General features: G+C 45.5%; 1 protein-coding gene across 1 annotated transcript in view; it reads right to left on the bottom strand.

Moving 5' to 3' along the window:
• Positions 1-1,047: 1,047 nt before the first annotated feature.
• The window catches only part of LOC126156057 (uncharacterized), a 56,151-nt gene continuing 40,436 nt past the window's right edge, over positions 1,048-16,762 (bottom strand). The window contains exons 2-3 of the mRNA XM_049916275.1: positions 11,729-11,890; positions 1,048-1,380 (exon numbers count right to left, since the gene is read on the bottom strand). Of these exons, the coding sequence (XP_049772232.1) occupies positions 1,048-1,380; positions 11,729-11,890 (495 nt within the window). The remainder of the gene's footprint in view (positions 1,381-11,728; positions 11,891-16,762) is intronic.

Below are 16,762 nucleotides of genomic sequence, written 5' to 3'. Positions count from 1 at the left end.
CGAAAACGGCTTTTGGTATCTTCATGTTCCTGCTCAGCTTTGGAGAGGATTTTTTTTTCTGAATTTAAGTTAAGCTAAATACTGTGTTACACACTGTAATCTGTATCATTTCCAGAATAACTGTCTGATACAGCGAGATGCTGCCCGTACTGGGTTGCTATTCTTTCTGATACTGATCCTTTTTCTCTGATTTCCAGTTCACAAGCACGTGTCATTGCGTTGTCTATCCAGTTAAAGAGGTGCTTAGTGGCGTTGTATACAGATCAGTTTCTTTTTATCGTCCTGTGTAGGTAACTTATATTCCACTTAGTCTTCGACACATTCACCACCAGCCAGTATTGCTTCTCGATCACGTCTTACGACTTGAGAAGTCCATTGTGTTTGCCACTGACCGTGCTTTCGAGTGTTATGCGCGTCACATCGGAAGGCGGCCCAGTTTTGAATTGTCCTGGTATCCTCTCCCCACGCCCCCCCCCCCCTCCAAATCCCCTACTAACACCCGACAGCCAGTGATATTTAGCCTACCTCCATATGGCTTGCCATGAATAACGACGGCGATAATGCGCTCCATACTGTACTGGTGATACAGTTTTATCTCTGGTGTCCCCAACAACAGTTTCTTAGGCTTGGTTGGCAACATGGAAGGCTTTCGTCCTCCCTTTGGCTCGTGAGCTAATGACAACCCTCTCCACGCTTCTGCGCTCCCTGCGCACATGCGCCTTCCGACGTGATGTGGTCTGTGAAGACATTGTGAATGTGTTCCTACATAAACATCCGCAGTGTTCTCTCTGTCGGGACTGACTCAGCGATAAGAATTGAGGACACTAACACCTCTCAAATTCAGGCGTTTTCGACACAGGTTGTGAGGAAATGTCACTGGACGCAAAATGAGTGCTTTCGTACACAGGTACACGTCACGTAACTCTGTACACAGCAGTCTCTCGTTTGGCAGTAGAACGCTGCGCAGCGTAAGCTCCGGCAGCTGTAGCGTTGCGCGCGGCGTATTTCTTGAGGAGAAGCAGCGGAGGCCGTGACGTCGGCCTGCGGTCATCGCGTCGCGGGTGGGCAGCCGGGGCGGCTGGCGACGGCGACCGCGTAGGGGGGCGGCGGGGCGTCGTCTGCGGCTTCGGCGTCGTCGGCGGAGGCGGCGGAGCGCACCGAGCAGTAGGGCGGGCCGGCGGCCGCCGGGTCGTGGTCGAACGTGCGCGCGCCGCCGTAGGAGGCGGCCACGTCGGCCATGAGCAGCAGCGCCGCCAGCAGCGCCAGCACGGCCGCCGCCAGCTCGCGGTCCTCCCAGCGGCCGCCGCGCCACGCGCCGTCCACGCCCAGCGCGCCCGACACCGAGAACAGCGCCACACCGGCCATCACGTGCAGCCGCTCCTGCAAGCACACCGCACCAGCGTTACCAACACAACAGCTCGAGAAAATGAAACACGGTCACATCATCTGACGAAGTATAAGAAACAAAACAGATTACACAAACATTTGACGCGCCTCTGAATGAGACCCGAAATCGTGTACAGCAGCAGAGATGCTCACGCATAAGTGACGTAAGAAGATCACAGAGTAAATCTCATCACACAGACATCCTCTAGTACCCTTTAAAATTCCGAGATTCTATGTTACTTGACAGTTGCTAATGAATATAGGAATAACCACAGGTAATGATGGGAAACATAAAACACAGTACTTACGTAATACAGGTGGAGTCATAAACACTACTGGCCATTAAGATTGCTACAGACGCGAAATTTAATCGACAGAAACAAGATTCTGTGATATGCAAATGTTTAGCTGTTCAGAGCATTCACACAAGGTTGACGCCGGTGGCGACACCTACAACGTGCTGACATGAGGAAAGTCTCCAAGCGATTTCTCATACACAAACAGCAGTTGACCGGCGTTACCTGGTGAAACGTTGTTGTGATGCTTCGTGTAAGGAGGAGAAATGCGTAACATCACGTTTGCGACTTTAATAAAAAGTCGGATTGTAGCCCATCGCGATTGCGGTTTATCGTATCGCAACATTGCTGCTCGCGTTGGTCGAGATCCAATGACTGTTAGCAGAATATGGAATCGGTGGGTTCAGGAGGGTAATACGGAACGCCGTGCTGGATCCCAACGGCCTCGTATCACTAACAGTCGAGATGACAGAGATCTTATCCGCATGGCTGTAACGGATCGTGCAGTTACGTCTCGATCCCTGAGTCAACAGATGGGGACGTTTGCAAGACGACAACCGTCTCCACGAACAGTTCGACGACGTTTGCAGCAGCATGGACTATCAGCTCGGAGACCATGGCTGCGGTTACCCTTGACGCTGCATGACAGACAGGAGCGCCTACGATAGTGTACTCGACGACGAACCTGGGTGCACGAATGGCAAAACGTCATTTTTTCGGATGAATCCAGGTTCTCTTTACAGCATCACGACGGTCGCATCCGTGTTTGGCGACATCGCGGTGAACACACATTGGAAGCGTGTATTCGTCATCGCCATACTGGCGTATCATCCGCCGTGATGGTATGGGGTGCCATTGGTTACACGTCTCGGTCACTTCTTGTCCACTGTTCAAAGTGCCGTCAATGCGAACGTTACATTTCAGATGTGTTACGACCCGTGGCTCTACCCTTCATTCGATCCCTGCGAAGCCCTACATTTCAGCAGGATAATGCACGACCGCATGTTGCATGTCCTGTACGGGCCTTTGTGGATGCAGAAAATGTTCGACTGATGCCCTGGCCACCACATTCTCCAGATTTCTCACCAATTGAAAAGTGGTCAATAGTGGCCGAGCAACTGGCTCGTCACAATACGCCAGTCACTACTCTTGATGAACTGTGGTATCGTGTTGAAGCTGCGTCGGCAGCTGTACCTGTACACGCCATCCAAGCTCTGTTTGACCCAATGCCCAGGCGTATCAAGGCCGCTATTACGGCCAGAGGTGGTTGTTCTGGGTACTGATTTCTCAACATCTATGCACCCAAACTGCGTGAAAATGTATTCACATGTCAGTTCTAGTATAATATATTTGTCCAATGAATACCCGTTTATCATCTGTATTTCTTCTTGGTGTAGCAATTTTAATGGCCAGTAGTGTATCTGTAACGAAAAATGGTGCGTTCTGTGGTGGACGCCCGTTTGTAACAGTAGCAGCAGCAGGAACATCGACGCGCGCAAACTGATCACGCTACCCTCTGGAGCGGCAGGCGCCATCAGGAAGAAAGAATAACGCTTGAGTAATCGTGCACGAGCAAAAGTTTTGAGTTGCAAGTTGTAACTCAGTCTGAGTCTTGTTAGTGAGTGGCTGCAGAACGTTCGTCGAGTGAGACAGGAACAATCGCCGGTAGATAGACAGTGATTAGTCTTTAGCAGAAACAGAACAGTGAGTAGTATGATCGTGTATGGACAGAGACCGCCTGCCTAGGTGTTTAACGGAGTATTGTTAGTTTGGAACTGTTCTTCCAATTGTACATGAAGACAGAAGATTAGTTGTTTTTTTCGACTTTAGTTCAGAGGATATAATTTAGTTTGTGTTCGTGGAACTGCAGTCAACGCAGGACAGATAGGCTAAACTTGCATTCCGCACTTACTGTAACGAGCGTTGGCCATGATGAGTAATATATTTTATTATCCACTATTCTCCGTTACTTTCATTGTGTTTGTGTGCCCTAGAACCCACGCATCCGTCCTACCAGGACAACTGTATTAATCTTTTTCAGCAGCAGCAGCAGCGAGATTTTCACCAAAGTGGGGCTCACAGTCCACAACACACTCGTGTTCGACTGAGGTCAAACTTCCAACGTAAAGGTCGATATCGGATTCTGAGTAAGGAATATTCCCTCCTTGGGTACTAACACACATGTTGGTCCTTTATTCATGCTGGTGGGTACCAAATTGTTGGGGAGTCCTTAGAGGTTATTGTATCACTCCATTCTCAAGGCGGTTTTCAGTTCTTGCACGGTTCGGGGACGGGGTGTTCGTTGATAAATACGTCTGCCAAGAGCAATCCAGGCACTTCCTATAGCGTTTAGATACAGGGAGTACGCGGGCCACTCCATACGTTCAGTGTCTTCGCTTTCCAGTGCGTTCGACGTCTCACCGGCCCTGTGGGCGGGCATTGTCCGTGAGCAGAAAACCTGGACCTACCGCACCCCTAAACAGACGAACTTCACCCAGAATAATCTCCTTGCAACACCGCTATGCTGTAACGGTACCTTGCGCAAAGATATGCAGCAGTGTTAGGCCATTGTGCATAATGCCTGCCGGCACCATAACGGCTAGGCCACACCGATGACATTCATGAACATTCTGTGGCGTGTAACGTATTCCTAGCTCTCTCACCATACTAACGGTGGCTAAATTACTATCCACAGTGAAGCTGGATTCGTCAGAGAATATCACTCTGGACCACTTCTGCTGACCCCCACCAATAACGAACTCAATCTCGACGATGGCGTGGTTGAAGTGGGACGCATTAAACAGGCTTCCGATCATACAAAGCAACCTGATTTAATCGCCACGAAATGGTTCTGGCAGAAAGACGTTACCGTTAGCGGTTGCAAAATCTTCAGCGATCTGCCTCGGACTGAGATGTCTGTTCTTTTCACACTAGGGCTACGTTTTGGAGGTTTGTCTACGACCACCGCCATGCTTTCGCTTAGCATTTCCACCTTCAGCGACCTTTTTAAACCGTGAGAGGACACTTTTCGACACACTCATTACTGTGGCAACGGTTGTGACACTTCGACTGCCTTCGAGCCGTCCAGCTGCTCGTCCACGACCGTAAGCGCTCAAATGGTGTCTCGCAGACATGTTGCCCTACCAAGCGGAATGTCACACTAATCGGTTCGACAATAATCTTCGTCACACAGCGTACTGCATGAACTGTCAAATGCATTCAGAGCGTTCGTGCACAGGCTTTACTACAATTAACAGCACCGCCCTCTAAATTTTCTTTTGCTATCATTGGTCGGGTGCTTCGTAGCAGTAGTCGGTTGTTCCACAGCAATTGACACTTCTTCCTTAGCAGGTGTCAAGCAGTGTAATTTAAACACTGAACTATAAAGTCCCAATCGACCCCTCATTTGCTGTACCTGATTTCGAGCATAATTCAAAGGCGCATGATATGTTTCTGTGGTCTACTTTATTTTTTAGTTTTAGGCAAATCATTTCACAAAACGTATGTCCGTTTTTGTGGTATTTTTTTATTTTCAAATCAGAGAAGTTTCAGTTTTTGCTGTAATTTGATTTTTTTTGACACTTAGCTAGCAACTATTCGTGAAATATTTCTATTTTTCCTGAAATCAAAAATTAAGTTTTCCTTTAATTTCCCTAGTTTCGTTGAAATTTTTTTTACTAATCCCGCGGGTTAATTTAATACCTTATTTGTCCATTTCCCAGCCCTTTGCTCAACCATTTGACGAATAACGACGTATACGTTAGTGCACTGAGACTGATGCGCGTCACTGCGATTGAAAAAGCTTAGTCTGCAGTACAGTAGATATGCAATGGACCACATTTACAGGGCAAACTTATGAGCACTCTGGTATTAAATTTTCATTATTAAGTCGTGTTTTTGACATATCGCGTCCTACGAAGTAATTCGGGTTCTTAGCGGCGGGAAATCTTTCGACGAGAAGTGGCATCGAGCGCATCCTACATGATTGTTAAAGCACGCTTTTTGATGACAGTGTATATACGTGACTGAAGTACTAGATAACGTCGGATGTTTCGTTTCACAGGTATTGCTGTTGTGTTTAGATAAATAGCTGCGCTAGAAAATTACAGCAGAATACAGGAAGATCTGCAGAGAATCTGCCCTTACTGGTGGGATTGTCACTAACACTCACCTTAAACAAAGGTCGCGTATTGGACCTAATCAGACGGACTGTTTGATTTCACGACTTTCAAAAAATCACTGGAAATAATCATATCCATTAAATACCTGAGAATATGCGTAACAGGTTTTGAAGTAGGACGAACTAATCGCAGAGAAAGTGCCAGGTGGTTATAACTAAAAGTACAGCTACCCACAGAGGTCCATTGTGGGCTGTAATTATCCTATGGCATCGAAACTTGGTAGATATTCTAAGGCGTTAATGCGGAACCGATTTACGCTGGAAAAAAAATACTTCCAATTTTGGCCACCAGGTGCAAATCTGGCGCTGTGAATGCAAGATAGATATACAGAAATGTTTCCATATGCAATGGATTAGGAACGGCACATGGAAAGAAAAGGTCAAACAAGTGAGAAAGAAATAATGTTGATTTTATTATTAACAGCCACTTCACAATTTGTTCGGTACTGAGCATTGGAGATGTCGATGAGATGCTGTACAGCGCCAGATTTGCACCTGGTGGCCAAAATTGTAACTAATTTTTTCATTGTAAATAATTCTGCATTAACACATTAAAATGTTTACCAAGTGTCGCTGCCTTACGATAGTTAAAGTCCACACTGGAACTCCCCAGGTAGCTGCACTTTAATTATGACAATCCAGTATATGTCATGCAGATGGTACCACATGATTTCCTAACCGTCCATGTGTGCTAGCCCTGTCCGCTGTTGACCTGTGCTGGTATCCGGCTGCAGGGAGAGGCTGTTTTTCTTCAACTTGGAGTTGATGGATCGGACTTTCTCAAGTCACCTTAAATGGGTTGTGGCCAGAGGCGACATGCCAAGCCTACAGGGAGTGATATTTCCCCCACGATGGAGGGGTTTTCCAATATATGTAGCAGAAAAAAGTTCTTAATGTTCGGCCAGCACTATGCAGAAACGCTGTAAGCAGGTGAATGAGAATGTCTACATTTCTGCTCCTGCTCCTGATGGACTGCACTGCCTAAACGTTAAATAATTTCGTGCAGCGGTGGGCAGCTCCTGAAACCGAAAATCCGGCTGGCTGCCCTCCAGAGGTTGGCGTGGTGACTCGTCGGCGCTCTGGGATGGAGTTTGTATGTTAAAATGTTTATCATTTCGCGAGTCTGGAGTTAGTGATCCTCTGTGATCAACGAGATTACTTTTCTGGTATGGAAAGGTTACAAACGTCTGGAAGTATGTTGCTGTGGTCGAGCGTCTAATTATGCTTCAGCACTTTCCTGTTCTCTCTCTTTTTCGGTCAAAGAGGAATCAGAGCAGAGCAGAAACTCATTAGCCAGCTGTGGAGGTGGTGTTGACTAAACGTGATGGCTTCACAAGGGTTAATTCATGCCAATAAATTTCTTTTGTTGCCATGCAAATTTGAGTGCGGTGTTTTGTGTAACATTCCCCTTTATTGACACTGAACTAAACTGCCGTTTTGTTGTATGGAGATCATAAACGAGAGCTGTTAGGACCTCTTGAGCTGTTATCTGAGAATCTGTATGAAAGTAGTTGGATGGATGACTGCAGGGAGAGTGATATCGCGCTACGCTACAATAGCTCCGAGGCACGAACGAAAGCAACGTGTAGTCCACCCACAGGGGAGGTAGCTTACAAAGCCCTCGTTCGACCACCGTTTTGGTATTGGTCGTCAGTCTGGGACTTTCAACAGACAGGATCGACAGAGGAAAGAGAGAAGACCCAAAGGAGAGCTGCGCAGATCCTCGCGGAATCATCTAGATATCGCAGAAGTGTAAGGGAGATGTGCTCATCCATTGGCAGTCGTTTCAACGTAAGTGTAGTCCATCCGTGTATGGTTTATTGTTAAAATTCCGCGAGAGTACGTTCGTAAAAGTGTGACAAACGTACCTCTACCTCCTACCTTATATCGTCAAAACTATCTGGAAACCTCTATGTGGTATTGACCACTAGGGGTCATGTGAGGGGGACCCGACAGTATAAAAGGAGGCAGGTAGTGTTGTGTTGTGTTGTGTTCTCATTAAAGAAGCAATAACAGCTGAATGGGTCGACCTCCATGAATAACGTATCCATCAGCGGCATTTACCCCCTTCTAAAGCTGCCGAAGTCTACTGTTGATGATGTGATTGTGAAGCGGAAATACGAAGGAACAACGACAGCTGAACCAAGACTACACATCTTGTCGAAATCAGGGTCACTTTAGATAATGGGGATGAAATCGCCTTCCAAAACCTTCACGTACTTTTCGGTAGTCACCGTGCCATCAAGGAACATCGCACCGATTATTCCGTGACTGGATATTGCACCAAAAAATGGTTCAAATGGCTCTGAGCACTATGGGACTTAACATCTGAGGTCATCAGTCCCCTAGAACTTACAACTACTTAAAACCAACTAACCTAAGGACATCACACACATCCATGCCCGAGGCAGGATTCGAACCTGCGACCGTAGCGGTCGCGCGGTTCCAGACTGTAGCGCCTAGAACCGCTCGGCCACAACAGCCGGCGATATTGCACACCACAGTGTCACCCATTGAGGGTGATGAGACTTCTCGATCGCGAAATGCTGATTCTCAGTCCCCAATTTCGCTTATTGACGAACCCATCCAAATGAAAGTAGGATTCGTCGCTAAACCAAACCGTACAGCGCACAATTCCCATCCTGCCCTGCGGCTAACCGTGCAGTTTGAACGTCCTAACGCAAACTGCCCAGATGTTTGACGATTTTATTTCATATAGTTCAGTAGTTGTTACCCTGTATGTCTGTTAGCAGTATTTGCTTGTTTCATTGTCCTCTACTCGCCCCTTTCGTTTGTTGCTATTACTGCCCAACACTTTGTATATGGTCGTAGTCGCTGGCGTCTATAGCGGAGACTACAGCGTCTAAAATTCAGGAACTGAAGGCACCCTTAGTGCCTAATGAACAGAGGGGTAAAAAAAGTAACATGTAATATGAGTTACATCAGTTCGTATGGTACCAACATTTTATTGATTACTATGTCACGTTTTACATCAAAAAGTTCACGTCTGATGGCATTCCTGCGCCATACGAGAGGCGTTTGAAAAGGCAGTGCAAAGTCCGAGAGATGGAACCACCGGCGCATATCGAGTCATGTTTAGTTAGCAGCATCTTTGGAAAGAACGCACACCAAGTTTCAGCCATATTGATCTATTTCTTTGTGTTTGGCATTCGTGTGAATCAAGGAAGTCGAGTGACTGTCAAAAAATGGACGAAAAAGAATTTCGTATGGTGAATAAACATTACTTTATGAAAAACAAAACGCCTCAGGAGACTAAAGAGAAGATTGATAAACATTACGGTGACTCTGCACCTTCGATTAGAACAGTTTATAAGTGGTTTCAAAATTTTCGGAGTGGCCATGTGGGCACAAGTGGTGCTGAACGTTCTGGACGCCCTGTGGAGGTTACGGCTCCAGAAATCATTGATAAAATCCATGATATGGTGATGGATGACAGAAGAGTTAAGGTGTGAGAGATTGCTAGTGCTATGGGCATCTCGAATGAACGGGTACATATTATTTTGCATAAACATTTGGACACGAGAAATCTATCTGCAAGATGGGTTCCACGATTGCTCACGCTTGACCAAAAACAGAATGGTGTGAAGTGTTGCAAAGATGGTTCAAATGGCTATGAGCACTATGGGACTTAACATCTGAGGTCATCAGTCCCCTAGAACTTAGAACTACTTAAACCTAACTAACCTAAGGACATCACACACATCCATGCCCGAGGCAGGATTCGAACCTGCGACCGTAGCAGTCGCGCGGTTCCGGACTGAAGCGCCTAGAATCGCTCGCCACCGCGGCTTGTACTGGCCAGACACATAATCGAGGCACAAAAGAGTTGTGGCCTCTTGTAAGCGTTTCACGCTATAAGGTAAGTACCTCAACTATAACAACTAAAACCACATAAAATTTTTTTTTAAAAACGGTGATGATGTGTTGTCCCCCCTCAAGGTCCTTTATTTATAATATTTTCCATTTATGTGCAGTAGTGACCACCAGATTCACAATAGCCATCCACGAGGTATTATATGGAAAAGTCTAAACATTTTTTTGAAACAAAGCAAACAGTCCCTCCAAAAAGTTCAGATGGTAATTGTATTCCTGGTATATGAACGACATCTTAACTATGTTGGCAATTTGAACTAACTACTGTAAACAATATATGTGCTTACGATGAGTCAGTTGTGGGAGACAGTGTGAAGTGGTGGACGTGTGGCCATAATGCGTCAACGTTGTTGTGACACGAGTCGCAATGGTGCAATATATTTACATCACATGTTTAAGACATTCTCTAGAATGTTTTGAAGAAGGGAAAAGCGAATGCAATGTATATACCGTACAATATGACCCAGGACAAAAAACGACTCGTGCTAATTAATTAAAATGCAAAACGCAGACAATTCTGTTCTGGAAAAAATCATCACGAGCGACGAGACTGAGTTATCAATACGAACATACCACAAGACGACGAAGTGCAGAAAACCATATGAAGGGTCAACGAATTGGCGACATAACCGATATTTAAGCCAATTTGGCGCGCTAGTTGAACAACATCCAAAAGAAGGCTTTTCTGACAGTTTCACACGGTTTTATGAACGTTCTTTGCACTGTATTCAATTGGGGGAGATACGTAGCACTCCTGAATTATTAAAATCACCAGCCTTATGTTCCTCTGTTTTGTGTTAATCCAGTCTCCAAACTTTTTGAACTTATGTGATACGTTAACATGCGCAGTACTTACAAAATAATAGTTCCCAAACAGAAGTTTCTGGATAATACGTTCTCTCATTATTCGTCATCGCAGTCCAGTGTTGAGTTTCACTGAAGTTATTTAAATACAGCGGGATGGAAAAATATTTACACTTCATAAGGGCGACTGGTGGACCTGTTGCATAATTTTCTCTCTCTCTGCATTGCGGCAGTCGAATATTACGCAGATTTTGCTACGAGCTGCCACATTCCGCTATGTTTTAATCACTTCAATGAAACTCACTACATATATTGGTACATCGATAATGAATAAAGGACACCTTAAAACAACACAGCACTTCTGTTTTGGGAAAAATGACTGAGTGTACTGCTTGTGTTAACATACATAGCTTCAAGTAAATATTTATCTTCTTGCCAAATAATACCCCCTGCTGATGCTAATCAGTATAAACAATTTAGGAGACAATCTGAGCAGCTACTGAGATTGTTTGCTGCTGTCGTTTACCACCTGTTAAAATTCTCGGAAAATCAAAACCAATTAGAAAATGATTTAGACCTTGTATCTGTAGGGCGCCAAAAGTGACAGTTAACTCTAAACTATAAAAATGTTGCCATTCTAGAGTGGAACGGTAGAGAAATAGTCTGAAGGTGGTTATGAAGCCTTTGCCAAGCACTGAAGAGTGAATTACAGAGTAGTCATGTACTGCTAATTCAGTAACTTATTCTCCTGTGGAGTCTAGATTCGATAACGTTCAAACGTCGATTTGCAGAACGCCAGAGTTCCACAGGCAAATGACCTTGATGAGTGGTAGAAAACACACACACACACACACACACACACACACACACACACCTATCTCCATATTTTCAAACCATTTTATTCGGTTGTAGCCTTTCTAGCCGTGGTGCTTGCCTTGTTAGTCATACTTCGGCCCATTGCAGAGAAAGGTAACGACGAAGGCAACAGGTAGCGTAAAAATAACGTGCGGAACTGCGGAACTGTGTGGGGGCTGCAGGCTCTACAGCTCCGTGGAAATGTTAAGACTTGAGGTGTGCGTAGGATTTGCCCCGAGTCGGCAGTACGATAAGGAAGCGAAAGTGCCCGCGCGCGTTGTGCTGACTCGTGGCAGGCAGCCTGTGTACTCACAATCTTGGGCGGCATGAAATCGCGGTTGAGGTAGGAGATAAGGCGCGTCACGGCCGTGAAGGAGTACCAGCTGAACGCCGTCATCTGCACGACGCTCGTGCGCATGCGCCAGCACTCGTCCAGCATCGGCAGCAGCACCACTGCACAGGCACACGATAGCACCTGCAACAGAAGTTAAGCTTGTCTCAGCCACAGATCAACGTGTATCACCTAGAAGATTTCTCGATTTTGTATTTTATGACCAGTGAAAAACTAGTATCTCGATTTCTGAGTCTGCTAGGAAGTGATAAGAAGTGAGAGTATTTTCAACGAAAGGTTCTTCGTAGCTATCGTTCATTGCTAAGGTGCGTGAGAAGCAGTCACGTATCCTAAACAGGACTTGTTATTCACAGATGTAGGTCACTATTGTCTTTGAAAAAAATACTCCTGTTACCTAGTATATACGAGGGCATGCAGAAAAGTAATTCCTCCGAATTTTTTATGTGAAAACTATTAGGCTTTTCAAATAAAACGTTATTAACATTCTACACCTTCATTCATCATGTCTACATACTTCTTCCTCAACTTACACACCCTGGCGACGAACGCATGTCACCCAACGAGAGACCAGTTTGTTGATATGATCACTGTTGAATGTTTGACTTTGTTGAAGGAGCGACAACTTTACCTCTGCTAGCACCACTTTATCGCTCTCAAAGTTAAGTCCACGAAGGTGTCCTTAATTTTTGGAAAGAGATGAAAATCGGATGGGGCCACGTTGGGGCTGTATGTAGAACGATTGATGACAGTGAATCTGAGACGTCGAACTGTTTCAGATATCGCAGCGCTCGTGTGTTGTGCCTGGCATAGTCATGCTGAAGGAGAGGGTGCTCCCTGTGTGAACCATCTCTTCGAAGACAAAACACCACGCTGTTTCTCGCCCATCGACGTAGTTACAGTACATACCACCATATTACGCGCAACAATTCAGAACCCTCTAGCGGCAGAGGGCTACAGATATGTAGACATGAAAAATAAAGCTGTAGAATGTTAATAACATTCGTTTTATTTAAAAAAAAAAAGCTTTCAAGAGATTAAGTTAAATTCGGAGACATTTCTTTTCAGCACGCCTTCGTATTAAGTCAAAACAACAGCTGTTTAATATAGCTCTGAAAGCAGCGACTTCCTTTCTAATACATTTTGTTATATTTCGCTGACAAACCCATTGTGTAGTTTTACCGAGCATAGTGATTGTTTGATATTAATAAAGTATACAGATGGTTTCTACTGTTTGCTTGTCTTCTGTTAATGCACACATTGGGTATTTGCGCATTCTTGAAGGTTGTCCGATCTGCCGAGATTTACAGAATATGATGAAGGCATGAAAATTATGAACGTTCTTGTCAGATTCCAAGTTTTCTCTAGTCTTGGACCCAAACCTGTGCCTTTATATTTTTCGGGTAGTGCATTACTGCCTAAGCCATCCAAGCATCCTCCAGAGACTATCTGAAATGTCCATCTTTCTAGTAAACTTTCTCGTGCTCTTCAACAAAATCCTCCGAAACCTTAAAGACGTAGGAATTACCCGAATGGGACGGAAATACACTATGTGATCCGGACGATTGGTTGAAAATGACTGCAATTTCGTGACGACCTCCATCGGTAATGCTGAAATTCAGTATGGTGTTGGCCCACCCTCAACTTCCACTCTCGCAGGCATACGTTCAGTCAGGTTCTGGAAGGTTTCTTGGGGAATGGCAGCCCATTCTTCACGGAGCGCTGCACTGAGGAGAGGTATCGATGTCGTTCGGTGACGCCTGGCACGAAGTCGGCGTCCAAAACATCCCAAAGGTGTTCTATAGGATTCAGGTCAGGACTCTGTGCAGGCCAGTTAATTACAGGGCTGTTATTGTCGTGTAACCACTCCGCCACAGGCCGTGCATTATTAACAGGTGCTCGAGCGGGTTGAAAGAAGCAATCACCATCCCCGAATTTCTCTCCAACAGTAGGAAGCAAGACGGTGCTTAAAACTTTAGTGTAGGCCTGTGCTGTTATAGTGACAAGCAAAACAACAAGGAGTGCAAACCTCATCCATGAAAAATACGACCACACTGTAACACCACCGCCTCCTAGTTTCACTGTTGACACTACACACGCTGGCAGATGACGTTCACCGGGTATTCGCCATATCCACAACCCGCCATCGGATCGCCTCATTGTGTATAGTGATTCGTCACTCCACACAACGTTTTACCACTGTTCAATCGCCCAATGTTTACGCTCCTTACACCAAGCGAGGCGTCGTTTGGCATTTACCGGCGTGATGTGTGGCTTATGAACAGCCGCTTGATCATGAGATCCAAGTTTTCTCACCTGCTGCCTAACTATCATACTACTTGCAGTGGATCCTGATGCAGTTTGGAATTCCTGTGTGATGGTCTGGATAAATATCTGCCTATTACACATTACGACCATCTTCAACTATCGGCGGTCTCTGTCAGTCAACAGACAAGGTCGGCCTGAAAGCGTTTGTGCGTACGAGTCCCTTCATGTTCCCACTTTACTATCACATCGGAAACAGTGAACCTAGGGATGTTTAAGAGTGTCTAAACCTCACGTACAGACATATGACGCAAGTGACACCCAATCACCTCACCACGTTCGAAGTCCGTGAGTTCCGCAGTGCGCCCCATTCTGCTCTCTCACGATATATAGTGACTGCTGATGTCGCTGATATGGAATACCTGTCAGTAGGTGGCAGCACAATGCACCTAGTATGAAAGACGTATGTTTTTGGTGGTTCCGGATACTTTTGATCACGTAGTGTAGGTAGATGTGATGTACATATACAAACAAACAAATTATTACATTTTTTAAAAAGTCTGATTTATTCAAGGAAAAAGCCAAGCCACCCTGTGCTTCAGCAAGATAATGCCCGCCCGAACACGGCGAAAGTTACTACTGCTTGTCTTCGTGCTTTCCAAACCCTGCCTTAGCCAGCAATGTTGCTGGATCTCTCCCCAGAGCCCTCCGACCAACCAGCTCGGGATTTTCACGGTCTGATGTGCCAGTTGGACAGAACGTGGCACGATATGCCTCAGGCAGACACCAACTACTTTTATCAGTCAGTGCCAAACCAAATAACTTCTTGCCTAAGGACCAGGGGTGGTCCAACGCGTCAGTGTCTTGCTTATTGCGAAGCTCTCTCTCTTGAATAAATTAATCAATTTTTCTGAAACTTTAAGCGTTTGTTTAACTGTACATGTTCGTCACATCTACCGATTTCCTTCCCATTCGAATAATTTCTTAACTGTGCGTAGTTTTTCTTTATCTCAGAATGTATACCCGCCTGTACTACAGCACTTTTTGGAATGGATACGGCAGTGTGTACATGCAATTCTAGAATAAAATGTTATCGACGTGGGCTGTGTTGTGGCCAACCCATTCTAGAATACGCTTCCACAAGACACGTGACTGCTTTCGTATTATTTGTCCAAAAATCAATTTTTTGGGCGCAGACAAGTTGTTAATACCAGAGTCTAGAATACTAAATGAGTGTTTTTTGCCATTTAGACAGAAAACAAAAAAATATTTTAGACTTAGCATAGTATGTCCAAACTTGAAAAGTGGAGTATTTATTTGATTCTCTGCTTGTAATTTTCAGTGTTATCACACCGTGGGTGGAATATGACGATGTGCATAAATCGTGTTGACAAAGGTTATAATGGTCTGTCGTTTTCAAACGTTGGATCGTTGATGTCAACGCAACACTTGCAACATTCCCGAAACCGAAGCTTGACGCTCCACAGGAGTACACGGGTATTTTCGTGGAATGCACTTTCAATGTCTGTGTGCCCTTCTTGAATTACATCTCTATCGTCCCTATCCTTGCTCAGTCGAAATAATACTTCACTACAAGTGATGTCTACGTTGGCAGCACGTTTAACTCTCTACTTCTCAAGTAAAAGGTTTTAAAACACTGAAAATATTATTTATTGATGTACCCTGAAATAGCTTCAGTCTTGTAACATGTTATAGAATGAATTGTTCAAGGGGACTTCTCTTTGTCGGTCTTTTACTTTAACATTTAAATCAAGGTTGCTACGAAATACGTACCCCAAATAACGGTATGCGTTTTTGAAAAATTTTAGAGGTCTTTTTGCTGTAATACTTATGTGGCAGTGGGCCGACATTTGCAGATATACACCTAATTTAGTCTCCATAGCAAAGTTACTGACACTGCAGCGTAGTTTTACCTGTTTTATTATGGTGTTTGCAATAAACACCTGTGCGTTACGTAACTCTGAAAGTACGTAACAGGTCTCAGGTTTTCGGTGTAAACTTCGTTTAGTATTTGTTTTTCATAACTAATATACTGTATTTCATTTACAAACAACTACCGTAATATACTAATACTTTGTGCGTAAGCGCACATTCAGGTTTTTTTATATACACTCCTGGAAATGGAAAAAAGAACACATTGACACCGGTGTGTCAGACCCACCATACTTGCTCCGGACACTGCGAGAGGGCTGTACAAGCAATGGTCACACGCACGGCACAGCGGACACACCAGGAACCGCGGTGTTGGCCGTCGAATGGCGCTAGCTGCGCAGCATTTGTGCACCGCCGCCGTCAGTGTCAGCCAGTTTGCCGTGGCATACGGAGCTCCATCGCAGTCTTTAACACTGGTAGCATGCCGCGACAGCGTGGACGTGAACCGTATGTGCAGTTGATGGACTTTGAGTGAGGGCGTATAGTGGGCATGCGGGAGGCCGGGTGGACGTACCGCCGAATTGCTCAACACGTGGGGCGTGAGGTCTCCACAGTACATCGATGTTGTCGCCAGTGGTCGGCGGAAGGTGCACGTGCCCGTCGACCTGGGACCGGACCGCAGCGACGCACGGATGCACGCCAAGACCGTAGGATCCTACGCAGTGCCGTAGGGGACCGCACCGCCACTTCCCAGCAAATTAGGGACACTGTTGCTCCTGGGGTATCGGCGAGGACCATTCGCAACCGTCTCCATGAAGCTGGGCTACGGTCCCGCACACC

Source organism: Schistocerca cancellata, chromosome 2 (genome assembly GCF_023864275.1).
Source record: "Schistocerca cancellata isolate TAMUIC-IGC-003103 chromosome 2, iqSchCanc2.1, whole genome shotgun sequence".
Lineage (NCBI taxonomy): Eukaryota > Metazoa > Arthropoda > Insecta > Orthoptera > Acrididae > Schistocerca > Schistocerca cancellata.
Note: the sequence above shows the minus strand (reverse complement) of the source record. Positions and strands in the feature narration are given on the sequence as shown.